At 51.4% G+C, this 27,789-nt stretch overlaps 7 protein-coding genes across 7 annotated transcripts; 6 read left to right on the top strand and 1 right to left on the bottom strand.

The window, feature by feature from the left end:
• Positions 1–330: 330 nt before the first annotated feature.
• AtWU_03694 (putative PHD finger domain protein) lies at positions 331–1,587 on the top strand (the record flags this gene model as incomplete). Its single annotated transcript, XM_035498806.1, has 1 exon — positions 331–1,587. The coding sequence occupies one exon, from the start codon at positions 331–333 to the stop codon at positions 1,585–1,587; it is 1,257 nt and encodes a 418-aa protein (XP_035354699.1).
• A 647-nt stretch (positions 1,588–2,234) lies between these two features.
• AtWU_03693 (RPC34 RNA polymerase subunit family protein) lies at positions 2,235–3,366 on the bottom strand (the record flags this gene model as incomplete). The annotated part of the gene is made up of 2 exons (XM_035498805.1): positions 2,235–3,045; positions 3,110–3,366. 2 exons carry the CDS (start codon positions 3,364–3,366, stop codon positions 2,235–2,237), a joined length of 1,068 nt encoding a protein of 355 aa, XP_035354698.1.
• Positions 3,367–3,893: 527 nt separating this feature from the next.
• On the top strand, positions 3,894–5,897 carry sti1 (Hsp90 cochaperone STI1; the record flags this gene model as incomplete). The annotated part of the gene is made up of 5 exons (XM_035498804.1): positions 3,894–3,958; positions 4,045–4,238; positions 4,296–5,040; positions 5,096–5,687; positions 5,745–5,897. The coding sequence occupies 5 exons, from the start codon at positions 3,894–3,896 to the stop codon at positions 5,895–5,897; spliced, it is 1,749 nt and encodes a 582-aa protein (XP_035354697.1).
• Positions 5,898–10,121: 4,224 nt separating this feature from the next.
• Positions 10,122–15,051, top strand: AtWU_03691 (putative membrane bound C2 domain protein (vp115); the record flags this gene model as incomplete). Its single annotated transcript, XM_035498803.1, has 7 exons — positions 10,122–10,334; positions 10,409–10,471; positions 10,558–10,813; positions 10,868–13,279; positions 13,333–13,473; positions 13,525–13,667; positions 13,717–15,051. 7 exons carry the CDS (start codon positions 10,122–10,124, stop codon positions 15,049–15,051), a joined length of 4,563 nt encoding a protein of 1,520 aa, XP_035354696.1.
• A 3,656-nt stretch (positions 15,052–18,707) lies between these two features.
• Positions 18,708–21,106, top strand: ugp1 (UTP glucose-1-phosphate uridylyltransferase; the record flags this gene model as incomplete). Its single annotated transcript, XM_035498802.1, has 2 exons — positions 18,708–18,809; positions 19,643–21,106. 2 exons carry the CDS (start codon positions 18,708–18,710, stop codon positions 21,104–21,106), a joined length of 1,566 nt encoding a protein of 521 aa, XP_035354695.1.
• A 939-nt stretch (positions 21,107–22,045) lies between these two features.
• On the top strand, positions 22,046–24,468 carry AtWU_03689 (Zn(II)2Cys6 transcription factor; the record flags this gene model as incomplete). Its single annotated transcript, XM_035498801.1, has 5 exons — positions 22,046–22,222; positions 22,298–22,897; positions 23,015–23,343; positions 23,403–23,747; positions 23,835–24,468. The coding sequence occupies 5 exons, from the start codon at positions 22,046–22,048 to the stop codon at positions 24,466–24,468; spliced, it is 2,085 nt and encodes a 694-aa protein (XP_035354694.1).
• A 467-nt stretch (positions 24,469–24,935) lies between these two features.
• On the top strand, positions 24,936–27,595 carry AtWU_03688 (C6 transcription factor; the record flags this gene model as incomplete). Its single annotated transcript, XM_035498800.1, has 3 exons — positions 24,936–25,472; positions 25,591–26,303; positions 26,368–27,595. The coding sequence occupies 3 exons, from the start codon at positions 24,936–24,938 to the stop codon at positions 27,593–27,595; spliced, it is 2,478 nt and encodes an 825-aa protein (XP_035354693.1).
• Between the last annotated feature and the right edge of the window lie 194 nt (positions 27,596–27,789).

Below are 27,789 nucleotides of genomic sequence, written 5' to 3'. Positions count from 1 at the left end.
AGGATCGCCAATCTGTGGCTTGACTGTGTTGACTGTGGCTGAGACTCCGGGCCCGGAACATTCTAGATCCGGCAATCCTGTCGCTCCCTTCGGCGTCCCGTCGTTATCCCCGATCAATGCTTCTCAGCGCCACCATCTCAGTCTGTACATACTCATCATCGATTCCATCCGTTACGACATCGCGCCGAGTTACCGAATAGCCTGCAGCAGGCTGCGTCGCAATCTACACCTTGTTCAACGCGCATCCGGTCGCACCCCGAAGGCCCCCCGATAGCGGCATCATATCAAGGCCCGATTCATATCGGGAACAACGACCAGTGAACGCGCAACATGTCGCAGGCTCAGGACGACCCCGCGGCCGTTCTGGAACTTTTCGTCCACGATGTGGCGAACCTCCCAGCTGAAATCAACCATCTGATGGAAGAAATCCAGGCCAAGGACAAGATTATTCAAGAATGCCGCACCACCATCAACTCCCGCGACACCAGTCTCCAGAAATTCATCCGCTTAAACGGCAGCTTGACGCCCAACCCAAAGGAAGAGCAGTATGGCAAAGCCATAATACAGAACCTCGACAAGTCGCAACAGCTGCAAGATGAAAAGATCCAACTGAGCGAGAAAGCATGTGTTCTGCTGGACCGACATATCAGAAAACTGGACATCGCCATCCACAAGCTGCAAAGTAACGGCATGCTCTCGAACGACCCTCCTATTCCCTCCCTCTTCAACAACAAAGACCAATACCGCGACCCTCCCAAGATCTTCTTCCCCGATTCCACCGTCGAAAACTCCTCTTTTCCCTCCCCCCTCAATGGCACCTCCGCGAACGCCAATGTCATATTAGGCGCCACCCAGAAACTCAACTCCCTGGGCCGAAACGCCGCCGCACTCGCCTTGAACTCGCCGACTGCTGCGCGAAGCTCCGCCCCAGCAACACCCTCAGGAACGATCCACTTCCAACGACAACAACGAGAGTCCTCCGCCGGCGCAGTGGAAAACAAGCGCCGGCGCCTCAACGCTTCACTCGGAACACTCCCCGCGGCCTCGTCCAACCTCCGACAATCATCTCTCGGCCCCGGTACACCCAAAGCCGGAACTCCTGCATCAAGCCGAGCCGGCAGCGCAGGACCGCGCTCAACAGCCTCCACCAAGAAAGCCGTAACCAAGAAAGTGGCCCCGCACCAACAACTGAAGAAGATCAAAGCCTCCGGGCTCAACGGAAAGCATACGAAACGATCCTCCAGCGCAAGCGGCCGTCTCAAAGTCAGCGGGACAAAACAATCACCATCCGCTGCCGGAGGCGACGAAGACGAGGACGACTCCATGCTCAGCAGTGCCGATATCTCGGATTCCGAGAACGCCGACGAAGGTAGAAGAGACGAAGACATGGAAGACGAGGAAGAAGACGAAGGCAATGAAGATACCAAGGTGTATTGTACGTGTCGCAGTGTCAGCCATGGAGATATGGTTGCTTGCGATAACGACAATTGCGAGTTTGAGTGGTTTCATTGGAAGTGTGTGGGTTTGACGAGAGAACCTGTTGGGAAGTGGTTCTGTCCGCAGTGTTCAGCGAAATTGCAGGCTTAGTTTGGTTGATATAGTTATACCCCCCTTTCCCTTCTGTCTCTGTGAGTGTATTATTATAATGACTATATAGGATGTTATGACGGCGTTTATCTTTGCAGTTCGAATCAATCCAGGATGCATTCGACTTCTTAGTCAGTCTTATATTACTAGTAGTAGTTTACCAAACGCGAGCAAGCAGGTAGTAGTAATTGTGATAGTAATTCTTTCATCCACTGATGAACCACAGCAGCCCATCCAAACAACCGATAGTACTATATACTACAATGGACAATCCAGCCAACAAAAACCCAAAATACTAGTTAGTAGTATAGTGAATAGCTAATAAGTAGCATCAGGCAGTTGTCAAACCGACATCCATCCATCCAATCATCAATCCCTTCCCACCGCAGCCCTTCGCTTTTCCATCCTTTTTTCTTTTCCAGAAAAGATATAATAAAAGCCCTATAGAAATTCTTTTGTTTTTAGTTGCCCACATTGAGAAAAGAAGACCGCTGTTCCATGGCCGATCCCAATATCAGACGTGAACGCCATCGCTATGCAAACAAACATCATCTGGCGCATGCTGCGCTAATTGTATACAGGAATTGTTGTGTGTGTGATATAAGTATGAGGTGAAAATGATGTGTGAGGTAGATAATAAAGGAGGATCAAAATCCGAGGGCCTTTTCTAGCCAGGGGTCAAAGTATTCGCAGCTCTCGGGACTGACAGCTCCGCCGGGAGCGCAGAGCTTGAAAACCGGACAGTTGCCGCAGGGTGCTTCGGTCATGCCGTTCTTGACTAGCCTGTCGTCGATGCCTGAGTCGTCGGTCCGGGGCTTGCGCGCTTGTTGGGATTTGACTTGTTCGGGGTTCTTGACGGATTTGTAGAATTCGCCGTTGTTCAGAGAAACGAGCTTGTTGTCGTAGCAGAGCATCTCTAGGAGCTGAGTGATACTCTCTTCGCCCAGGCGGACCGGTGTGATGCCACTCTCGTTCACGGCGGCTGTTAATTGAGGTATGGTGGGGTAGCCCTGATACCCGGCTGGGAAGGGGAGGTACTCCTTTGGAGCGCCTTCTTGCTTGACAGCTACACCTCCGTCCGCGGTCTTCATGCGCTTGTTTCGAGGACCGTCCGAGGAGGGGGCCTCGTACCAACTCTTCCGGCTCACGGAGTACTCGATAAAGCCGGCGACGCTGTTGATGAAGTTCTCGTCCAACACTCCGTCGGTAAACCAGGCTCCTCCAGTCACGTCTTCACTTGGGGCGAGGTTCGCCAACATGTACATCTTCCGGCTGGGGAATTTGACATTGTGAACGCTTTTGATGTAGCTTTTCGTTTCCAGGGACTTGAGGCAGCGATCGAGAATGGATTTGTGGAGGTTGGTGCGGTTGCCAATTGCGCGGACCCAGATACCGGACCGTCCTGTCGAATGGATGACATTGTAGACTAAACTCTCGTCGGGGCTTAGGTCTCGTAGTCTAAGCAGGGAGGTTAGTGGGGGGAGTTCCTATGTCAAGTTCTCAACGAGAAAAATAGTCATACTTTTCAGCATCATCCCGCGAAATAATCTTCCAGGCTAAGCGGTCATTTTTGCCCTGGAGAAGCCGAAAGAGCTTCTGGTTGACGAGCGACTGGGCGCAGCTCAAGAGAAGGGCGAGGTCATTCTTGGGGACAATGTTAAGACCCAAAAGATCTTGCTGATAGAACAGATGATCGGAAGGGAACTGGTTGACACAGGCGTCGTAAAGTCGAGAGGCCAGTTCGTTGACCGAACTGCCTGACGGCCCCGCGGAGGCCATTTTCACGACGACGATTGTAGTGGAGTCGTTAACAGGAAACTATCACCGGACGGGCTCGTGAAGGGGCATGATCAAGAATGCATCCCAGGTCGGACGGTCGCTGCAGTAGCCGGGACAAAGCAATGCCCGGGGAGTTGGCAGGGAAAGCAGGCGCAAAGTTGACGGTCGTCGAGAGGGAGAATCGAGTTTCGCAGGCCGAAAAGAAGATGTTTTTGGCGGCTTTTCTTTCTCTTTGGGTTTAGCGGGGGAGTCACTTTGGCCCGGAAGGGTTTAGGGCCAGTCCTAGCTTTGACAGCCTGTGTCTGCCTTGTAGCCTTGCAGCCTTACTGCCTCATGATCTGTGCTGTGGCCTCAGGCTGGAACCCTGTCTCTCGGAAATTTCGAGAAGCTCCCGGCAAAAGAGAAGAAGCTCCGGTTTAACTGATCTACCCGGTCCAGCTGCCCCCGTCTCTCACTTATTTCCCAACTCACCACCACACTTCCATCCTTTTGCTTCTACATCATATACCCCTTGGAAGTTATACAGCATGGCTGACGCTCTGAAAGCTGAAGGCAACAAGGCCTTCTCCGCAAAGGACTATGCTACTGCGGTGTATGTATCTTTCTCCCCCGGTTTACCCCGCTTGCAAAAAGGTCTGGGAGGATCGAAGCCATGAACCGCAGCTGATTGGCCTATAGTGAAAAGTTCACCCAAGCTATCGAAATCGAGCCCTCAAACCACATTCTCTACTCCAACCGTTCGGCTGTCTACTCCGCGCAATCCCAATACGAGAAGGCTCTCGAGGATGCCAACAAGGCTACGGATCTCAAGGCGGACTGGTCGAAGGGATGGCTCCGCAAGGGTGCCGCTTACCGTGGTCTAGGCGACCTCTGTAAGTTGAGAGATATAATGCGGTGAGACTGGATCTGGGTTACTAATACGTATGTAGTGGCTGCCCACGATGCGTATGAAGAGGCCCTCAAGCTCGAGCCTACCAACGAACAGGCCAAGACCGGTTTCAATGCTGTCAAGAGGGCTATCGAGGCTGAGGCCACGGCCGACGGTGTTACTGGTGACCCTATGGGAGGACTCGGTGGTATCTTCAACGACCCTCAGATGTATCAGAAGCTGGCCAGCAACCCCAAGACCTCCCCGCTCTTGGCCGACGCCGACTTCATGGCCAAGCTCCAGCGCATTCAGCAGAACCCGAACAGCGTTGGTCAGGAGATTCAAGACCCTCGCTTCTTGCAGGTCATGAGTGTGTTGCTGGGTATTGACATGAGCTTCGGCGCTCCCCCGGAGGGCGCTAGCTCTGCCGGTGCTGCCCCCGAGGCTGAGGAGGATGTGCCCATGCCCGATGCTCGCCCTGCCGCTGCTGAGAAGAAGAAGGAACCTGAACCAGCACCCGAGCCCGAGGCTGAGCCCGAGGACGAGGAGGCGATCGCCAAGAAGAAGGCCCAGGAAGCTGCTGACGCCGAGAAGAAGATTGGTAACGACTTCTACAAGAAGAAGCAGTTCGATGAGGCTATTGAGCACTACAACAAGGCCTGGGAGCTGCACAAGGATATTACGTACCTCAACAACCTTGGTGCTGCCAAGTTCGAGAAGGGTGACCTCCAGGGCGCCATCGAGACCTGCCAGAAGGCCGTCGAGGAGGGCCGTGAGCTCCGTGCTGACTTCAAGGCTCTTGCCAAGTAAGATACCTGTGGGTGTGACTACCGACGCGGTTACTAATTCAGTTGTCTACAGGGCTTTCGGAAGAATCGGTACTGCACACGAGAAGCTGGGCGACCTTGCCCAGGCCATCGAGTACTACCACAAGTCGCTCACTGAGCACCGCACACCCGATGTCCTGACTAAGCTGCGCAACGCCGAGAAGGCCAAGGCCAAGGCCGAGAAGGAGGCCTACGTTGACCCCGCCGAGGCCGAGAAGGCCCGTGAACTCGGACAGAAGAAGTTCCAGGAGGCTGACTGGCCTGGTGCCGTCGAGGCCTTCTCCGAGATGGTCAAGCGGGCGCCCGAAGACCCCCGCGGTTACTCCAACCGTGCTGCCGCCCTCATCAAGCTGATGGCCTTCCCTCAGGCCGTTCAGGACTGCGACGAGGCCACCAAGCGTGACCCCAAGTTCATCCGCGCCTACATGCGCAAGGCCCAGGCCTTGATCGCCATGAAGGAGTACAACAAGGCTCTGGATGCCTGCACGGAAGCTTCCGAGCACGACGATGGCACCCACGCTCGCGAGATCGACCAGCAGCAGCAGAAGTGCCTGGAGGCTCAGTTCAGCGCCCGTGCCGGCGAGACCGAGCAGCAGACCATGGAGAGAATCCAGAACGACCCCGAGGTAAGTTATGCCCACTAATCAAATAGCTTCGAGGCCGTCTCGACTAACCCTCTATAGATCATGTCCATCCTCCAAGACCCTGTCATGCAGAGCATTCTGCAACAGGCCAAGAGCGACCCTGCCGCTCTGCAGGAGCACATGAAGAACGCCCAGGTGCGGATGAAGATCCAGAAGCTGATGGCTGCCGGTGTCATTCGCCTGGGACGGTGAGGAGCGAGCAGTATAAATGAAAGCCCACACATTCCTAGTAATGCAAATGAAGAAAAAGCGGACTGGATTGGCACGGCGATTAATTGATGTCTTTGTTTTTTTACGGCGATTACGATGCATGTGTTTCTAGTGACATGAGATGACATCCGAATTGATTATATATCAGTTGCAAGTTGCAATGTATGCTAAGACCCGACTAGTAGTAGTCTACGTAGGAACTTAACCCCCACCCTAGCTTGAGCGTTACTAATTGAAGACAGTACTAGTAACTAGTGACGGCGATGACCGAGATGCAAAATAGTAGCAGTAGACCGCCACGCCACATGCCTGCTCCCTCGCTTAAAACTACTTACAGCGACGCCACATCAAGATTGCAGACAGCCCTTTTCCTTGGATCCAGATCTGGCTTTAGATCCGAATCGGATAGCCGATATCCGTTCCAGTGATCAATTCAGAGCAGTATCCGTATCTCTTTGACTAAAGTAGTAACTTAACAGATGGTGGTGGGTAATCCCCGATCCCCGACGCGATCCAAAATTCGAACCACTTTTCTTCCTTTTTCAGCGCACTCCAGCCACAACACCGCACCACATCACATCACACTAACCCATAACTTACGTTGCCGACATAAGCCAAAGGCAGAAAGAGAGATAGAATAACTCCGTGGTTATCAATTCCGACTCTTCCGATAGAACATATTGACATGTGACTACTGTAGGCAAGATAATAACTACGAAGGTACTCCGTACCTCTCCTCTCTGAATTCCCCAGCCACCTACCTACACTCTTTTCCAATGGTTGAGTTATCCAGTAAATTCCGCGGTAGGCGAAACCTCGGACATAAGTGGTAGTTAGTTAGTAGTCTTAGCTTAGGTACCCCACTGTTCGTTCCGAAGACCCAGCCTCAGTTTCCAGTTCCAGTTTTCAGTTCCCAGCCACTCGTGAATTAAACCTCAAAAGGATAACTTAATTTGAGTTTCGTGTTTGTTGGATTGGTTTTAACGAGTGCGTCGTCATCGGGGAGCTTTCATACCAGATAGATAGGTAGATAAATAGATAGATAAATTAATAGTATACAAAATGAGTAGAGTCCTTGTAAACAAATAGTAGTAATAGTTGTAGTGGTGGTGGTAGTGGTATATCTCCTTTATCTCCAATCGGACCCGAAAGGAATTGTCTGATATCCACTAGTAGTCACCAATGTAGTATAGTATGTGGGACAAATCCGCAGTGAGATTACATTGTGGCAAATTTGTTTTTCTTTTCTCCGCCCATCCGTTCATCCATCAAGTCTGGGTCCGTGCCGTTTTGTTCATCGTTCGTTCCTGCTGTGGTACGTACGTAGTACTTTTTTAGTTTTTACTGGGCAGCGGTCTGCCCACTGGGTATGTGTGTGGCTGGTGAGAAGGAAGAAGAGAACAGAACCCGCTGGGCTGAGCTGTAGCTAGTACAATGTGGTTAGTCGGGTTTAATCATTGTGGAAGTCATTTCCGGATTGTTTGCTTTGCTTGTTTGTTTGTTAGTTGGGGGTGTGAATGTGGATTCAGGGATGGTATATCGTTTGGGATGGGGTTTGTAGTGCATGATATTTATCATTATTTGTTTGTGAGTACTTTGTACTCTTCTGTAGGATGTGGATGTGGTGAGATTTGCATTACAGCCAAGTAGATAGGCCAATCGATGGTGGTGGTGGATTCCCGACACGGGCTGACAACAGTACTTACTGTAGTTAAAGAGAAAAGTGAGTGAGAAAATTGCAGATCCGGTGGAACAAAACAACTTTCATGTCAAAGTTTTTAACTAACTAACCGACTGCTTCTTTTTTTTTTTTTTTTTTTTTTTTTTTTTTTTTTTCTTAATTCAGATTGGATCTACGATGATTGCGTAGACAGGGTACAAGGGTTTGTTTCATTTTTCTTTGGGGGGTTGCTTTATTTTCTTTTCTTTTTGTTCCTGATTTATAATTGTATTAGTTTAGTGTGCTGTAAGATAATAATAATTACCAAGTGTGAATTGTGAAAGCGCTGTAGCCTGCCTGCATTATTATGTATACTTGCAGATTTGCTTTTTTCTTATTGTTGCAGCCTTGGAAAGGATGATGGGATAAATGGACAGTTCATTGCATGCCACGTGTAACAACACCTTGCCACTTTTTACTGCATGGGATAACGATGTTAGCGCTGATGATGATGGATCCCGAGTTAGAAATTAGAGGTTAAACTTGACTAGGAAGGGGTTACGCATGCAGTGTAAACTTGGAAGGGAATCAATCCTAGTACTCTTAGTAGTTTAGTACTACTATTCTCGTTCTTTGGATATTGGATATTAAAATCTCCATACTATTTTACTAGTTACTAAAGAGGAGAGGGGGTATGGACCTTAGGGCTACCAACCAAAGTTGCATTTAATATTCTCAGGTCAGAATTGACAAATAAGAACGAGCATGACTCGTAGCATTGGGACTGTAGTCAATATGTGCTGGTCAACACTAAGCCCTGGGAGGGTTAGAATTCCGGCTCTAGGATGGTTAGTTAGCGAAGAAAGCCAAACCAAAGCCCGAAAGAAACTGCGAGAGAGAGGAGAACTTCGGGAATCAGAGGCAGAGGAACCCGCAATTGTGGCGGAAAACCAAGAAGGGGGGGAAGAGGAGAGGAGAGAAAATCCCAATCGGTGGCGGTGCAGGGCACAATCCATAATGCCAATAGATCGTAGACCGGCGCCCACTAGTCGATCGCGCCGGGGATGGTCCGCTGCTTGACAGGATATCCATGGTAGATGGCGTTTCGGATCGTGCACTCTCGGCGGAGATACTTCTTGTTGTTCGTGTAGATAATTAAGAACTGGGTGAAACTGAGGAATACTTTCTATTATTATTATCCTTTGAGGAAATCGGGGAGAAAGATGGAACAGGCCACTGCCATCTGTATGTAGTAGTACTTTGTAAATTACTTTGTAAATAGCTGGAGATCTCCTGATCGGTAGTACTTAGGGAGGAGTGAGACGGCGTACCGGGAATCTGGAAGGGGGCAGATGTGGGGAGAAGGGCTCACAGTAATGCAGATGCTGCCTCCACGAGAATTGGTCGCCTTGGATGCGATCGGCAGCCGTTCCCTTCTCGAAGATCCTCTCTCTTTTTATTTTCTCGTCTTTACTTTTTTTTGGTGCTCTTGATGTCATGGCCACATCTGCCGCACAGATATTAATATTAATTCCTTTTCTTTTATTATTATCAAATGAAAACTGTCACAATTGAGTCCAGTGGTACCGACATTAGGTCGTGCAGCCGTCACCGTTTCGAGTCCCTAACAGTAGTACTACTATGTGATATGATATGATGATATATCCCACCTAGGCAATAATAATAAAAATAATCGGAATTGCTGAAAGAGTCTAAATTTGTCTGGATCGACCAAGAATAGCAAAGTGGCCTTCACCAGCCACGATTCCTTTTCCCTTTCCTCTTTTTCCCTGACGCAAGTGGCTAGAAAGTTGCTGTGACTTTTGCGAAACTCAATCCACTCACTCACTCTCTTCGTCCCGATCGATCATCTTCTCGTTTGTCTCCTCGGTATCCCCTTCCCTTCTTCCTCTTCCCCCCGTTTCCTCCTCATTACTACGTATCTTTTCCCTTTTTCCCTCCCGTTCCCTACTCTCCTCCCCCATCATCATCATCCGGCTTTAAACCTTCAGGTAAGTAAAGCTTGTTTCCCGCTTCTCTCTCCCCCAATTCCCTCCTTTCCCATTCCTTTACTCCTATCCCCATCCTACTACTACCTTCCATTCCCCCCGACCATCCCCGACATTTCTCCCATCCATAGCTTTTCCCGGAGCTGCCGTGCCTGAGCCACCTCCCCGCTGCGGAGGCCTTCCACCGTCCCACGGCAAGGCAACCATCCAAACACTAAGCGCCAGCAATCTATCCACTTCCTTCGGCGTGGTCCCTCAACTCCTCTATCCTTATCCACTTTTTTTTCTTCGCTCCTTCTCTGTGTCCTTTGTAGTACCTTTGTTCGTCTCACATCCTTATTTCTCGAACTTCCCCCCCTCTCCCCTCCCCCTCCCCCTTGCGATTTCCCCTCACCTACTACCCTCACCACCCACCAAACGAATAGGGGAAAAGGCAAGTTCCATTGACCGGATCATCCAGGTTGTACCGGTTGGGGATTTGTAGTAGGTGAATTTTCACCCTCGGCTCGCACCCTCTTCCTCAACCCCCTCAGAGCCATGGCGTCGCAAGACGTAGAGGGCAGCAAGGCCGAATTGAAGCAGCAGGGCGCCATTGAGGTCGCCCAGCAGGCCTCCCAGGACCCCCAGTCCCACCTCCGGGCCGAAGCTGTCGAAAAGGCTCTGGTCGAGGAGACCCGAAAGGCTGGCGTCCCGGCCTATCAATTCGATCCTGATGCATCCCCGGACGACAAAGCTGCCGCAGCAAGAGCCGTAGGTTCCCCCCGAGATTAACGGGTGTGTCGCGTGGGCATTTGTGAGCTGACAAGAGCTTCCCTGGTATCTAGCGTGTCCCCCCGGGCTTTCATCATGACCATAAACCGAAAGGTGTGGCTGTCGTGACCGACAAAGTAAGCTTCATACCCAAATCATTGCCTTTGTCTGTTCTGCTTTTTACCCCAGAGAACTATCGCTAAGCACTGTTGGCCTACTATAGGACGACGGCACCCCTGATCAGTACGACCTACCCCCTCCGAGATCCGCCACCGACCTCCTGCAGGAAAAGGCCGACGAGGCCTCGGCTGCTCCAAATGGTGAAGCTCCCGTCGAAGAAGACATGCGCTGGGCTCGCGACCGGACCGGTTGGGCCCCGCAGTTTGAACACCAACCAACACAGGAAGAAAAGGAGGAAGGAACACTCCTGGATCACCAGACGTTCCTGGAGGGAAGACTGGATGACAAGTTCTTTGGAGGTGAGGAGATCTGCAGCTCTTACCAGCTCGAGGGGAACTGACCTGACTACTTAGATTGGTACCACAACGCTGGTGTCATCGTGTTCGCCTGTCTCTCGTCATGGGTTATCGCAGTTCTAGGCGGAGGTTTGGCCTGGATCTTCATTGTCATGGCCGCTTGTAGTACGTACTACCGCACGTCCATTCGCCGCGTCCGCCGCAACTTCCGAGACGATGTGAACCGTGAGATGGCCAAGCAGCGCCTGGAAACCGATACTGAGAGTCTGGAATGGATCAACAGCTTTTTGGTCAAGTTCTGGCCTATCTACGCTCCCGTCCTCTGTGATACGATCATCAACTCGGTTGATCAGGTCCTGAGTACCTCCACCCCGGCAATGATCGACAACCTGCGCCTGAAGACTTTCGTTCTCGGTTCTAAGCCGCCGCGTTTGGAGCACGTCAAGACATACCCTAAGACCGAGGTCGACACCGTCATCATGGATTGGAAGTTCAGTTTCACGCCCAACGACACTATGGATTTGACTGCCCGCCAGCTGAAGAACAAGATCAACCCCAAGGTTGTTCTGGAAGTCAGACTGGGTAAAGGTCTGGTCAGCAAGGGTCTCGATGTTATCGTCGAAGACATGGCTTGCACCGGTTTGATGCGCGTCAAGGTTAAGCTGCAAATCCCGTTCCCTCATATCGAGCGAGTGGATGTGTGCTTCATGGAACCCCCCGAGATCGACTATGTCTGCAAACCCCTTGGTGGTGATACCCTCGGTTTCGACATCAACTTCATCCCTGGTCTGGAGACTTTCATCAAGGATCAGATTCACAGCAATCTGCGCCCGATGATGTACGCTCCGAATGTCTTCCCGGTTGAAATCGCCAAGATGCTGGCTGGCAACGCGATTGACCAAGCCATTGGTGTCGTTGCTGTCACTCTGCATGGTGCTCGTCAGCTCAAGAACCCCGACGCGTTTGCCGGTACCCCTGATCCGTATGCGGTTGTCTCTTTGAACAATCGGGTTGAACTGGGTCGCACTAAGACCATCAACGATACCGACAGCCCCAGGTGGAACGAAACGATCTATGTTATTATTACGTCCTTTGCTGAGTCTTTGACTATTACCCCGTATGATTGGAACGAGTTCCGCAAGGACAAGGAATTGGGAGCTGCCACCTTCCCTCTAGAGAGGCTCGAACAGCAGGCCGAACACGAGGGTCTCTACCTGGAAGTCATGGCAGGCGGAAGATCTCGCGGTGCGATTCATGCGGATATTCGGTTCTTCCCTGTCTTGGAGGGAACCCAGCTTGAAAATGGTCAGACTCAACCACCCCCGGAAATGAACACTGGTATCGCTCGTTTCGTCGTGGAGCAGGCTAAGGACTTGGACGCATCGAAGAGTATGGTTGGTCAGCTCAACCCTTACGGTGTCCTCCTCTTGAACGGCAAGGAAATCCACATCACGAAGAAGCTGAAGCGCACGAACAACCCTATCTTCCAGAATGCCTCCAAGGAATTCCTGGTCACTGACAGGAAGAGCGCCCGTCTCGGTCTTGTCATCAAGGATGATCGTGACCTTGGCAGGGACCCGGTTATCGGTACCTACCAGATCAAGATGAACGACATGCTCAAGATGATGGAGAAGGGCCAGCAATGGTTCCATCTGAACGGTGCTAAGTCGGGCCGCGCCAAGCTCCTTCTGGACTGGAAGCCTGTTGCACTGGCTGGAATTGCTGGAGGCTCCGGCTATGTTGATCCCATTGGTGTCATGCGTTTCCACTTCAAGAGTGCAAGTGATCTTCGGAACTTGGAAGCCTTCGGTGCTTCCGACCCATACGCAAGGGTGTTGCTCTCTGGTTACCAGAAAGCACGGACTGTCACTTTCAGGAATAACCTTAACCCCGAATGGGACGAAGTGGTCTACGTTCCCGTCCACAGCCCCCACGAGAAGATTACTCTGGAGGTCATGGATGAGGAAACTATCAATGACGATCGTACACTGGGGTCTGTTGATCTTCGTGTTTCCGACTACGTCCGGGAGAACGAGGAAGGCGGATATGAGATTGACGATGAAAGGCAGCTTATTTCCAGCCCTCTGCGCAGCGGCCGCTCTCAAAAGGGTACCTTGAACTACACCGTTGCCTTCTACCCCTCCATTCCCGTGGTCAACCCCGAGGATGAGGAGAAGGAGGAAGAGAATCTCAATGGCGATGCGGAGGGAGCCGAGCTGTCACGGAAGAGCACCGATTCCAAGCGTGTGGGCGGCCACTCCAAGACTGCCAGCGTGGACTCCAAGGCAACCACTGCTCTTAATGGAGCTTCTCCGAATGGTGTTACTCCCGAGGCTCAGAGCAGTCGCGCAAGCCTGGACACGAACGGCACTCGGCCACAAACTGCTAAGGACTCTGAAACAATGTCGGTTAAATCGATCAAGGAGGTGCCCAAGACCTATATCTCTGCGGAGGATCTTACCAAATACGGTGCGTTTGCTTCGATGCCCTTCAGCTCTGTGCTCAAACTGACCTCGTTACAGAATCTGGTTTCATCGTGTTCAACGTGCATGAAGTCCAGCTCTCTCGCCCCAACGTTCAGGTGGAAGTGCTCATGGATGATTACATGTTCCCTGCCTACTCTTCGCCCAAGGTCCGCAGCAAGACGGCCAAGATCGACGATGGTACGTACCATTCCAGAATATTGTTGTTACTTAGCTAATGATGCAATGTAGTTGGTGATGCCTTTGTTCGTGAACTCGAATTCTCCAAGATTACTCTCCGGATCATCGACAAGAACAACACCAAGGATGAGAGCGATGACCACACGGTTGCTAAGCTGACGGGAGATACCCTTACCACTCTGCAGCGCATCTTGGTAAGCCCTCTCTCTTCTGACTAACTGTCATTCAGCTAACATGAAGCAGTATACTCCCACCGACCTTACCCTCCGCTCTGCTCAGGGAGAAGTGAGCAAGGTTACCGTCAGTGCTCGGTATATCCCTGTCACCATGAAGCTCGACCCAACTGAGAGTATCAACAACATGGGAACCCTGGTGGTGCACTTCCTGGATGCTGCCGACCTGCCGTCTGCTGATCGGAACGGCTTCAGTGATCCGTACTGCAAGTTCCGTCTTAACGACAAGGAAGTCTTCAAGACCAAGGTGCAGAAGAAGACGCTGCATCCGGCGTGGAATGAAATGGTTGAGACCGATATCAAATCTCGAATCAACAGTACTTGCCGGGTTGATGTGTATGACTGGGATTTCGGTGACAAGGCCGACTACTTGGGTGGTACCCACTTCGATATTACCTCGCTGACTCCGTTCGAGTCTAAGGAGATTAGTCTCCCGCTTGACGGGAAGTCGGGTGCGATTCGCCTGAAGCTTCTCTTTAAGCCCTCGTACGTGGTTCGTTCCCGTCAGGGGTCGTCTACGTTCGCTGGTACTTTCGCCACTCCCGGCAAGATTGTAGGTGCCCCCGTCAAGGGAGTCGGCTTCGTTGGTGGCAACGTGATCAAGGGTGCGTCTTTCCTCAAGCACGAAGGGTCCTCTTTCTTGAAGAATGGCATCATGGGACGGTTCCGTGGAGAGGATGGGTCCAGCGTGCATGAAGCCGAGGAGGAGACTCCTGCTCCCCTCGCTCCTGCGGCCATCTTGGTCGAAGGAGAGACCCCTCCCGCTTCGGCGACGACCAACAACCTGCAGCACTCCCGCAGCCGCAGCGTTGCTTCTCACTACGGCGACCGCCTTGGAGTTGCTGGTAAGGGCGAGACGGGAACGGCCACTATCTCGGTCGTTTCTGCCTCCGGATACCCTCCCAACGCCAACGTGCGAGTCTTCATTAAGGCCATCGGTCCCAAGGGCGCCAAGGAGGTCCTGAAGAGTAAGGCTATCAAGTCTGGCGGCGGTCCTGTTTACTACGACCCGTCGCATGAAACGTGCCGCGTGCACAACACGACGGCCGATGCCCAATACCAAGTGCGGGTGGTTGACCATTCCACCTTTGGCTCGGACGGGCAGCTGGGCGAGGCCCTCTTCTTCGTGGATGACCAGGGCTCTGTGGCCGGTCAAGACAAGCAGGTCAAGATTGGCACCGGCACGGTCACTCTGCGCAGCAGCTTTGCGATGTCCGAGAACAACCTTCGTCCGGGCACGGCTAACTCCAACAATGATGGAGCCTCGGAGGTGATGGACAGCCCGGACTCTAAGAAGACGGGTCGCCGCAGCTTCCTCAGCAAGCGGAGTGTCAGCGGAGCTTGATTCTGATTGATCCGCGATTATATGCCATTGACGACTTCACTGTATATTTTTATTTCCACTTTTTGACATTGACTCTGTTACTTGTATTGTTGTTTCCCCCCTTAACATCCACCACCGTTGTCTTTTTGATTTGCTTAACGTGACGAGATGAGATGTGATATCCATGGGGTTTGTTCGAGTTAGCGTAGTGTTGCTTGGATACCGCCGAATTGGGCGGCTGACAATCGAAAAATTTGCTACGATGGGTTGAGACCGTTGATTGTAGGGTAATGTATGTAGATATTGTGATGAGGTGTCAGCTATCCTACGGAGTAGTTCCTGACTTTATCCCGATTCACCGCCCAGTTCAAAGAAACTAGTAGTAACTCTAAACCATCGTATCGTTGCATCGTGGCTGGATCGGGTATTGATACCCCCCGTACGGAGTAGTAGTAGTCGACGGAATAATCTGACCGACACTTCCATACAGAGAGCGGGATAACCAGCAGGTGCTTGAGCCTCTTCTCATCATTGGAGGGGCTGCTGAAGACGTAAGACAAGACATCCATCTGATGGGTCTCGACCTGAGGCCCAACTAGTAACCATCACCCCCCTCCTGACTGAGAGAATGAATGAACTGGCACCATCCATCCCCACTCCATCATCCTCCTCGTCCCATCCACCTCGGAACTCAATCCTACTTTAAGGCGACTAATAAAAGTAACTTGCTAACGAGGCTAAATACTTGGTGTATACCTAGCTAACTAGCTAGCTAGGTAGCTAGCTAGTTACTTAGTGGTTAGCACGGTTTCTAGTCGCTTCGATTACGATCTGGCCAGTAGTCACTAGATAGATGGGTAAGGATTGAACTAAAATATCCTGTCTTGCTTGCTGGTCTTAGTTGTCTCGGCCTTAAGTTACTATCTAGTATCTAATTACTTACTTACCTACGGGCCTTTCCGAAAGGTGATTGATCGTGGCGATGGGCGGGCGGCGGATCTTTGCCGAGATTTTCTACTCATTTCGGAGGAGGAGGAATGATTGTGGGTTTGCCAGGTGTTCATACTATCATCTAGTATCTATTACTTGAGGTCGAGTTTACTAGTCTTGGTGTAGGTGTAAGTAGGTAGGGTTGGGTTCGGTTGGACTGACATACATACATGTACATGTATACCGTCAGTTCATTCTGTACAAGGGGAACGGAGGGGGCGAATCTTCTTGCAGACCTACAAGGATAGCTAGCTAGCTATTAGACTAACCCGCACTTGCATCAAGGAAACCAGACCTAAGTAACATACATGCAGCTTGGTTTAGTTATTTTTTTCCTTTAGCGTGGATGGTCTGAGCTTTTCGTGGCGCGAGTCATCTTTTCGGGGATGCGTAGTCCGGAGAATTACCCACTTAGTTGTGTATACTAGTATACTAGTAGCTATTAGATAGATATTACGACTGGGACTTGGTTTTTGGGGGAGGTGATTAAGGGGGTCACAATGAATAGTAGTTATACACAGTTCTTTTACTCCGTAGTTTGGATAGCTAAGTTATTAGGGGGGAAGCAGTTGGTAGTAGAAGGTAGAAAGGAGGAGGGGTAAAAAAAGCTGGTGGATGGATGGATGGATTATAATTAGAAATGAAATTAGACTTATTGGGTAACTATCTATGTGCCTAATGTAAAGTAAGTCAAGTTTCTCAGTTAGTTTCACTTCAAGATTTCCATTCTTGTAGGGTCTAGTAGGGTGGGTGGTATGTATATGTAGGTTGGTAGTAAATTGGGTGGCAACAATGACACGAAATAGCTGCATGATGGCTGGCATATTGACAGCGGTTCGTTGGGGTGGATCAATGGGAATATACCATGGTAATGGAATCTCTGTTGCTGTCTGAACGTTAGTTATACTTTCAATGTACTTCCGTAGCTACTTAGGGCATGACTGCTTTTGCAGGAGGAATTGTGATGTGTATTATCGGTGGTATTATTCTTATCCTCAGGCCAAGAAAGAGGGGCACTTGCAGGATGGGTTCATACCTGATACTTTACTACTGTACCTACTAGTTACTCATGATCTATCTGTGTTGAGTAGAATGCTTGATCTCTCTCCCGTTCATTCGGCGTAATGATATTCTCAGCTATTGTTTCAGGAGGTGTTGCTTGTTAATCTCCAACATTAAGAGGGGCAAAGACAACTGCGGTGACGAGGACAAAGTGGGGCAGGCATGGAATAGTTTTTATTGAACCCTGGAAAAAAGGGGGCACTGACGGGGGGAGGGAGGAGGGAGGTCTAGAAGGGAAGGGAAAGGGAGATATTCCAACTGTCAGATGATGAGCTGCGTTGCGATCGGCCCGGGTTGGCATGTTGCTATGCAGGTAATCAATGCAGCAAGTTTACCCTACCTACCCCTCTTCCATATTTTAATGAGGGTGTATCGCTGTAAGTTGGGTATACAGAAAGAAGGAAGCAGAAGGGAAAGGAATTATCATTTTTTCTGTGTGGGATTATGACCATGGTTTAAAATCTGATTCACACCCGGTTATCGAAAAAGGGAGAGAGAACGACAGAAAGAGAGTGATGGAGAGGATCAAAGGTCTCAGATATCAAGTAATTCATTTCAACTTGCTGGCCAGACGGCGGATTCCGGGTCCAAAAAGCTGCTAAGAATAACTTACTGGCTGGCCTACCAAGGAAATAAATATTTCTTCGGGGTGGGAATGTTGGGCTGCCCACCCACCAACCCCTCCCGACTTCTTTTCGTCTTGTACCGTAATTTCTCCCCTGTTTGGGCCTGCTTGCCACCAGATGTTTGTGGTTATGACGCTGTATGAAACGGTACCTGACGCAGCCCCTGCTGGGTTGGATGCTCCCCACTTTTTATTCTTCTGGTTTAATTTTCCCAGAAAGGCAGATGGGATGGATTTCAATCGTCATCGTATTATTATTTATCATTATGATTTAGGTGTCCAATCTTTCCCTCATCCATCTGTTTCCCCCCCTCCCTCTAAAAGTCTAGAATAATTTTAAAAATAAAAGTAATAATAGTAGTTATCTAGTACGGAGTAGTGGGTAATAAATTAAATATATCTTGGGAGGGACCCCCGTCGCGCTGTTGCTTATCATCTTGCTGGCTTCTTCTCTGGCTTCTCTTTTTCTTCTCTTCTCTCCCCCATTCTCCATCCAATCCCTCTCTCCATCTCTCCTCAATTGCTTCTTCCTTCTCTCTCCCCCTCCATCTTCCCTTCCATCACCTTCTCTCCACCACAACTCTACTTACTGCTGCTCCCATCGTGCCTGGTATGTGTACTATATCCTCTTCTGCTTCCCCTCTGATCCATTGTTTGCCTTCCGCTGTCGCACCAATGGCCTGTCGCCGAAGCGTTGCCCATGACCGAAACGATCGTCACTCGCTTGGACGTGGCAATTGGCATACACACGTACCCCTCATTCCGAGCTCGCTCCCTCTCCCCCAGCCAGCATTTAGAATTGTCCTGCTGGCCAATTCCACTCTTCCTCCCCCCTATTTCTTTCCCATTGACTTCCCGAGCTGCTCCCATTCTTTCAAGCTCCCTGACACCTCGCTAACCTTTCTTCCCGTCTCAAGTGAGCAGTGACTAGCTACCCGCCGTCGCATCCCGTGTTTACATCCTTACACCTTCCCTCCTACAACCACTCCTCCTTCATACAATGGCTTCCAAGGCTTTGCCCAGTCACCTCAGAGCTCCCGCGAGCGACTCCGCGAGTGCTGCCTCCTTCGGCAAGCACCACGGAAAGTCCCAGTCTCACATGGTAAGTTTTGTCGCTGTGTGATGTTTCCTTGTTGCACCGTTGTCCGTGGTCCACCCTGTCGCTCGCGCCTTCTACGAACGGCTTCCAGCCTGCCAGGAGGAGGTGGAGGATGACAAGAGGGAGGAGCGCGATTGCTCTAGGCAGATCGGATCTCAAGAATCAACTGGTCCTTCGCGCTCTTCTCTTCTTCATCTCTCTGCCTCTCGTTTTGCTGCAGCTACCATTATAAAATGGACGAGAATTATCCTTATATTATCGTTGGGCTGGGTGTATCGATGGCAATCAGCCATGTGATACGTCATGTCGCCGATATACATAATCCAGAAGGGGCAATATGCCTAGTGATTCTCATTCTTTCTATTTGCATACCGATAGCTCTGCAGGATGGGATCGAATCATGTTTCCATACATGCATGTCTCTCGTTACCCCACCTGCGTCTTTCGCGTTCTTCTCAATGTTTGTGTTCTATGACCGACTACTGAGCATTTCTGCCGCTGCCTTTGATCCCCCGCCTGTCTTCGTTCCGGTGATTGCAGGCGTGCTTTTTATGTTTTTTTACTTGTTAAGTGTCCTGCCCCATCAAGTTTTGTCATGGGGCTGTGATTCTGTCTTTGCCCCTCCTGGCTTGGGCATTGTTGCGTATCCACGTTACGTCTTTGGGGTGGTCTGCCAGTTTTATATCTGGCAGGATGCATTTCATTCCATATATACGTGGGTGACAGACAGGGTCCATGTGCAGAGGCCACCGTGGATACAGCGGCTACAGGACATTGCAACTGCAACTGCAACTGTTTGGTTATGGTATATTCTAACCTCCGTCTTTATAAAACAGGCCTTCGAGAATGCCTCCACTAGCGTGGCTGCCTCTCAGATGCGCAATGCCCTGAACGCCCTCGCCGAGACCGTCCCCGATGCCGCGGAGCGCAAGCGCTTCGAGGCCGAGATGGACAACTTCTTCGCCCTCTTCCGCAGATTCCTCAACGACAAGGCCAAGGGCAACGAGGTCAACTGGGACCGCATCGCCCCTCCCCAGCCCTCTCAGGTCGTCAACTACAATGATCTCGGCAGCGAGGCCTCCGTTGAGTTCCTGAACAAGCTGGCTGTTGTCAAGCTCAACGGTGGTTTGGGTACCTCCATGGGCTGTGTCGGCCCCAAGTCCGTCATTGAGGTCCGTGAGGGCATGTCCTTCTTGGATCTGTCCGTCCGCCAGATCGAGCACCTCAACCGCACCTTCAACGTCAATGTGCCCTTCGTCCTGATGAACTCTTTCAACACCGACCAGGACACCCAGTCGATCATCAAGAAGTACCAGGGCCACAACGTCGACATCATCACCTTCAACCAGTCCCGTTACCCCCGTATCATCAAGGACTCTCTGCTCCCCGCCCCCAAGTCCTTCGACGCCCCCCTGCAGGACTGGTACCCTCCCGGTCACGGTGACGTTTTCGAGTCCCTGTACAACTCCGGTACCCTGGACAAGCTCCTCGAGCGTGGTGTCGAGTACATCTTCCTGTCCAACGCCGACAACCTGGGTGCTGTCGTCGATCTCCGCATTCTTCAGCACATGGTTGACACCCAGGCTGAGTACATCATGGAGTTGACCGACAAGACCAAGGCTGACGTCAAGGGTGGTACCATCATTGACTACGAGGGCAAGGCCCGTCTGCTCGAAATCGCTCAGGTCCCCAAGGAGCACGTCAACGAGTTCAAGTCCATCAAGAAGTTCAAGTACTTCAACACCAACAACATCTGGATGAGCCTCCGTGCCATCAAGCGTGTGGTGGAGGAGAACGAGCTGGAGATGGAGATCATCGCCAACGAGAAGTCCATCCCTGCTGACAAGAAGGGTGAGGCCGACCAGGCCATCTACCAGCTGGAGACCGCCGTTGGTGCTGCCATCCGTCACTTCAAGAACGGACACGGTGTCAACGTCCCCCGTCGCCGCTTCCTGCCCGTCAAGACCTGCTCCGACCTGATGCTGGTCAAGTCTGACCTGTACCGCCTGGAGCACGGTCAGCTTGTCATGGACCCCAACCGCTTCGGTGGTGTCCCCGTCATCAAGCTCGGTTCCGACTTCAAGAAGGTCTCTGACTTCCAGAAGCACATCCCCAGCATCCCTCGCATTGTCGAGCTGGACCACCTCACCATCACCGGTGCCGTCAACCTGGGCCGCAACGTGCAGCTCAAGGGAACTGTCATCATTGTGGCCACGGAAGGCAGCACCATTGACATCCCTCCGGGTTCCGTGCTTGAGAACTGCGTTGTGCAGGGATCCCTGCGCATCCTGGAACACTAGATTGGTGCATCCATGGGCGGCCGCTTAATTCCTACTTCCGAAAAAGGTCGTCGTTGCCCCTTTGTCTCATCTGGGATGATACCGAGGCACGAATTGGCTAGGTGGGCTTGATAGAATTTCTGTTTGAGCGGAGTCACTTGTCTTCTTCTTCGCCGAGGCCATTTATTCTGGTCGTTTAGTGTTCTTTAATTGGAAGCATTCTGCGCCCTCTTCTCTCTCCTGGACGCCGGAATGCTGGGTCAAAAAGGGTTTCTCAGGAGGAAAAAAGCTGCAGAGTGTGGGGGCCAGCGTTTAGCTAGGAGATATCACCGTACGTAATGTCCAATTCATATTATTCACCTTTGGATCTTGTATCATATGAAATTTGCTTGAGTCGTAGGAGTAGTAGATGTTGATTGTCATGCGTGCTGGAATATCACGTGCAAATGGCTCTCTGTATCCGCCGGAACGGGCTTCCGCTGCCTTGTTTCTGTGCCATCTATTGTCCCCTGCAACATGCTTCGGCGGAAATCTAGCTACATGTTGGCTTCTCACTGGGTTGGCTTGTTTCAGTCGCGATCGTCGCAGCTGCAACGTTCATAGTTTTCCATTCTGATTGCCGTCCATCATAATGGCTGCGGTCCCGGCCGCCGTCCAAGGCCTCGCCCCGTGTTCTACAACTGCTCGGACATGGTTTCCTGACGCCTCTAACGTAGGTGGTGTCCGTTTAATCTACGTCATAAGAAGGTAAATAATTTGCAGAATAACAATGGTAAGGGGGCATGTGCCTGCTGGACGTGCCTTTTCTCCCCTGTCCTCCAACTATATTGGTTCGCCACTCCGTGTCGTGGGTGTTTGGCCATACAGACTCTTTCTATCTAATCATCCCCACCCCCACACACCCTCTCAGGGGAAACACTTAATGACGTTCCACTGCTTTCGTCTCTTTGAACATGCAACATGACTGAATTCGGCAGTCAACAACACCGTCAGCTGGCACCAGGTCCGTCGCCTACCAAGTCGGACAAATTTCAACCGGGTGATAGCCCCCCTGGGGATAGCTTTCGGACCGCTTCGGATGTCTCGAAGAAACGCGTGTCCATGGCTTGCTTGGCTTGTAAGAAGTCCAAACGGAAGGTAGGTCTTTCTTACGAACAAAGTGGGTGAAAGGGGCGAGCAGCCGTCTGGCATTGTATCTAATCCCCCTGACAGTGCTCTGGAACAGCACCATGTGACAACTGTCGTGCGTTCAACCGACAGTGCATATTCGATGAGACGCTCGACCAGCGTCGAAGAGTAGCAGCAAAGCGTACGGCTGATGAGCTGAGCTATCACCGAGATATGCTGAACGATCTCTTGAAGGTGATGCGTGCAGAAGATCAGTCACATGCTCTGAAACTACTGGAATTTATCCGGAAGGATGCCACGGCCGAGGAGATTCGTACGTATATCGACGATACTCTCGGCCGGATTGAGGGATGCAGCAAGGTGAGTGACGCGGCGGGAAGGCAGCTACAGCAGGTTAGACGGGTGATCGATGTCGAAGGAGCTGGGCCGTCGTTTCGTCCCAAGGTTATGGATATCCATTACTTATGCAGCGAAGTCCCTCACAGGGTCCCCGCAGAGCCCTGGACCACCGTAACCGGCGATGCTGACCTCGTCTCTCATCTCGTGTCTCTCTATTTCACCTGGGACTATCCCTTTCATGCTTTTCTCGACCGCGACGTCTTCCTCAAGCATATGCGAAAGGGTAACACCAATTCGGAGTTTTGCAGTCCATTCCTTGTGAACGCTCTGCTTACCAATGCTTGCGTAGGTCTTCTAATCTCTTGTCTATGAAACTATCACATCTAGTCATCCAACCGGGTGTGTATACTGGTCTTCTTCAGTGGAGGGTCTTTGGAATGTCAGCTAAATGTCGGTTTACAGCACTTTTCAGATTACTCGGAAGCCTATGTCGAACCGGGCGATATTATGACCAAGGGCGCCGATTTCCTCGCGGAAGCGGAGCGTTTGAGAGAGGAAGGGCCTATGAAGCTGAGTCTGGCTAATTTACAAGGCACGCTGTTGTTGCATGAGAGGTATGCAATATCCGGTGAAGATGATCTCGGCTATCGGATGCTTCATCAAGCCATTTGGACCGGCGAATCTCTAGGTCTCATAGGCCCAAGGAAATTTAGCTTGAATCCGGGACAGATCTCAGATGATATGGATATTTCGATCAAGCGGACGGCTTGGGGTTTGTTTCATATTGACACGTGAGCTAGCCAAACCTGCTATGTCTCAGGGATGAAGCCACTGACAGCAACCCCGACAGTGTTGTGCATGCCGATTTTCTGCGGCCCAGCCTTATTGACAAGGTCAACCTCGAACGGCCCAATCGGTATAGCGCCGAAGACTCGAGTTTGTGGTACCCTTACCCCTCTCATCGATCTGCTCGGCCGTCCTACTTGAGCCACTACTTTAACGAGTCATGCAACCTGTGTGAAATTGCACGAGACGTATCACAGCGGCTCTTTGGAATCGACGCCAATGCTGCTTCTGCCGAGCACCTACGCCAGATCCAAGAAACCATGTATGAAAGACTGCGTGGCTGGTATAGCAAGCTGCCGGATATCTTCGATCCGTATCATAGGCCACCACCGTACATCATATTGCTGAGGTGAGAATCCTACATACATTTTATCCAGCGAATATTCAGATGTTCTCTAGTAGCTACAGATAATGGCCAGGTTGCTGACAAGAGCAGAATGCGCTACCATACGTTAGTGATTAACATCTTCACTTTTAGGACTGAGCGAACCAGAAATACTCCCGACTCCGAGGCACCAAAAACACCCGAGAGCCCACCGGGACTAAGCCCCCTGCCCAAGTACAATACCGTAGGCATCGTACAATCTGCAGCGCGCGCAATAGCTGCCCTGACGGTTCTCCACAGGCGAGAGTATGGCATCAGCCGTGCTCATCATTTTGCTATGTATGCAATCAACCTGGCACTCTTCACGTTGCTGGAGTCTGGGACATTCGACGTGTTAGATTCCGACTTTCTTGCGCTCGCCAGCTCTTTCTCCAATATTGCCAGTCGGTCTCCATTGGGACGGTCTCTCCTCCACATCTTCCGCCAGGCTGTTCATGCTAAGGGACAAGGCAGGAGACTGCGAGAATCGAATGCGGTCTCGGATGATCTCAAGGCGATGTTTGACGAAGAATCGACATCGGCATCCCGGTGGGATGAGTATGCCGCAGGATTACAAAAGCTGGAGATGGACGAACGCTACCGCGGAGTCTGGGATGGGGAGTTCACTCTTTTCGACATGCTCGATCGATACGAGAGTCTGAGCTTGGGCAAAGATGAAATTGCGCCTGAGCGGCTGCGCTGTTGATGGGGGTCGCTACTCACATCCCCAGCTCGAATTCGGAGATTGATTTTGTTCCTTTCACATGGCAATCACGAGGCGTACCGCGACATTTTACTTTTTCCATTTTATGCTTTTCTTTTTTGGGCTTCCGTGGACCAGCTATGATTTCCGCGGGAGAGAGACGCTCGGGCATACGCTGTGTTGCGAGCAAATAATTTCCTATAGTACATCAACGAGAGTTGACTTATCGCATGAACTCCCGCTTTCCCCTAACTTTGGTCCGTGGAAAGTTTGTTACTCAGTGGTTTCAACTTTACATTTACCTTTATCGTGCAGCAATCGAAGAGGACAAGCTTTCAGGTCAATGACGTCACAACAGGTGACTCGCGACCTTCGCCCTGATTTTCTGCTTGCTGAACCAACTTCTCTGCGACCTCTGCTCCTCCCCATTCCCTGATGGATCGCACTTTTCTTTTCGCCTCTGATTCGCGATGGAAGACGCGCCTGGATCATATCCCTTCGGCGTCGCCAACGCCGACGATACCCCCCTCCAAATCGATCCCGAGAATCCTGCCGTGAGGGGCATCAACGAATGGCCATGGGGTTCGATGAGCCCGGGGCTACCCCCCATGGCCTTTCGTCCCTATTCCCTGCCCCAGTTCATGGACCGACCGGGCCCCTACCCCTATCAATCGTCATCGTCATCATCCCGTGAAGTCTCGGGCTCCGCTGCCAAAGTCGCTATTCCCCGCACGACCAGCGCAAGTAGCCAGTCGCAACGCCGGCGGTCGGCGAGAGCCTGCGAGCCCTGTCGACAGCGAAAGATCAAGTGTGATGGGAACAAGCCAGTGTGTCGACAGTGCATCGATCACAATGTCAGCTGCTTCTTCGTAGACGTCAAGCGGGTCCGCGATCAGAAACAGCTCGGGATTCTGGGCAAGAAGGTGGAACAATATGAGCATCTGCTGCAAGATCTGGAGAAGGAAGTCGATGAGAATGCGGCTAGACGCATTCGTAAAGTTCTTAGGGTAAGTCGCGGTGCCTACCTGTTTGGCCTGTACATTGCCAGTATTCCTTAAGTCTTTCCTTGTCATATGCGGTCGCGCGATGTAGGATTCTATCTAACTGTAATGGGCAATCTAAAAGGGCGCCGATATAACATCTCCTCCCGACGATGACGGCGACTCCGACTCTGGGACCTCGTCCATCGGTTCGCTAGAGGCACTCGACTTAGTCGAAGAAGACTTGAACCGCAGCGAGAAAACGGTGGCTAAGGGCTTCTACGGGAAGAATTCGGAAGTTGCCTGGATGCAGAGACTCGAAGATGAAGCTGAGGATCGAAATCGGAGGAAGGAGGATTCGGTCGATATGGAGGACGGGGTGGGAAGTGGGCACGCGACGTCATCGCCGCAAAAGCAGGAGACAGCGATGGCCGCATTGAGTTATTACCTCGATGATATCGGTGTTCCTTTGCTCGAATCAGTCGATCCCTACGCACTGCCCCCGAAGGACATAGCCAATCGCTTTTTCACTGCGTTTATGGACTCGGTCCATCCGTCATTCAATGTCGTCCGGAAGACGGCCTTTGTGTCCCAGTATCGACAGTTCTTCAGCCAGCCGGCCCAGCCTCCACAGCGTTGGTTAGCCATTCTGAACATGATATTCGCAATTGGATGTCGGTTTACCAAAGCGACGAGTGGCCGAACAGACGGCCGCGATTATGATGATCTGGTGTACTTGAACCGGGCACGCAAATTGACTCTCAGCGAGAAGGTCATCTTTGAGCATGCGGATCTTCAGCAAATCCAGGTCGAATTTCTGGTGGCCCTTTACTTTCTCAGCATGTGTCAAATAAATAGGTAAGTTTGATCCAAGTAGGAGAGTTCATTTTCTAAGCCCTTGCTGAAATCTGTTCTGCTGCAGGGCATTCAAGTTCTCCAGCATGGCCTTCCGATCTGCTGTATCCCTGGGAATCAACCTGCGTTTCGTCGACGACCGTACACAGTATCCCGCTAAAGAGGCTCGTATTCGGCTGTGGTGGTCAATATTCCTCCTGGAGCATCTCCTCACTGCCATCACCGGACGGGTCTCTTGCGTGGGCGAAAGCCTGAGCGCCACGCCACTGCCGCTTCCGTACGAAGAGGAGGCGTTCGGTAGACCAGACGTCCTTCCTCTTCTACAAGACTCCTCCCTGCGCATGACTCGTTTGAAGCTGACTCTGCTGCAGTCGGAAGAGGAATCACGCGCCGATGTAAGCTGGCTTCCGTCCTGCGAGCCCAGCCCATCGCTATACTTCCACTGCATTGTGGATCTAGCCACCATCACCCAGTCCATCATCAACAAGGTATACAGTATCCAAGGCCTCCGAGAGCGCTCCAGCCAGATAGAGCAGCGAATCCGCAGATTCAGCAGCATTCTAGACATGTGGCTCAGCAAGGTTCCCGAAGCCTATCGTTTTACCTCCGGGAGTGGCGACCAGTTGGACCTACCCAAGGAGCGTAGCGCTCCGTGGATGCGAGAACGCATCTCCCTAGCCATGAGTTACTATAGTGCCCGTATCACCCTTTGCCGTCCGTGCCTCACACATACTGGACTCGGGCCGGGCGTCACATCCCCGGACCCAGCAGTTCCGCCGTCTGCACGACAAGGCTCGCGTCGCAACTCCCGCAGTCGCGTGCACTTCAACACTTCCATGGCATTGACATGTGTCCGCTCAGCTCGGTCCCTTCTCTGCTGTCTCCCCCCCAAACCGGACATCGCTTGGCTGACTACTATGACCCCTTGGTGGTGCATTATGCATTACATCATGCAAGCAACAACAGCCATTCTTCTTCACCTTTCCAGCCTCCCCTCCAGATCTGACGACGACCCTATGCAGCAACTCGCCGCTGATGTTGAAGCCACGGCACGAGAGACCAAAAAGTCTCTGCGCTGGCTCCATCACATGGCCTATAAGTACCCCGCTGCCCGACGTGCTTTCCGCCAATGCAACAGTATCGTACGACGGATTGCCCCAAGCTTAGGCATTGATATCAGTGACGTACCCTGCGGCAAAGACTTACCTACTGAGGACGATGCGGATTATTTACGAGATATTAACGATACCCCGAAATCCCACGATACAGTCATGGATTTTGAACGGCATCATTAGTTATAAAACCTTTTCGTTTTTTTTTTTTTTTTTTTTTTTCCCGTTTTTCTTTATCTTTTCCCTTCTTCTTTGGGCACTTTTCTAAATCTTGAACTTTGACCTGTGCACGGCGTCTTCGGGCTTATACCTTCGGCGGTCTTTACCTTGATTCGGAGCTTCTAAAGGAACGATACCACCTATTTGTCGTCGTCGTC

The sequence above is a fragment of the Aspergillus tubingensis genome (genome assembly GCF_013340325.1).
Source record: "Aspergillus tubingensis WU-2223L DNA, scaffold_5, whole genome shotgun sequence".
NCBI classification, from domain to species: Eukaryota; Fungi; Ascomycota; class Eurotiomycetes; order Eurotiales; family Aspergillaceae; genus Aspergillus; species Aspergillus tubingensis.
Note: the sequence above shows the minus strand (reverse complement) of the source record. Positions and strands in the feature narration are given on the sequence as shown.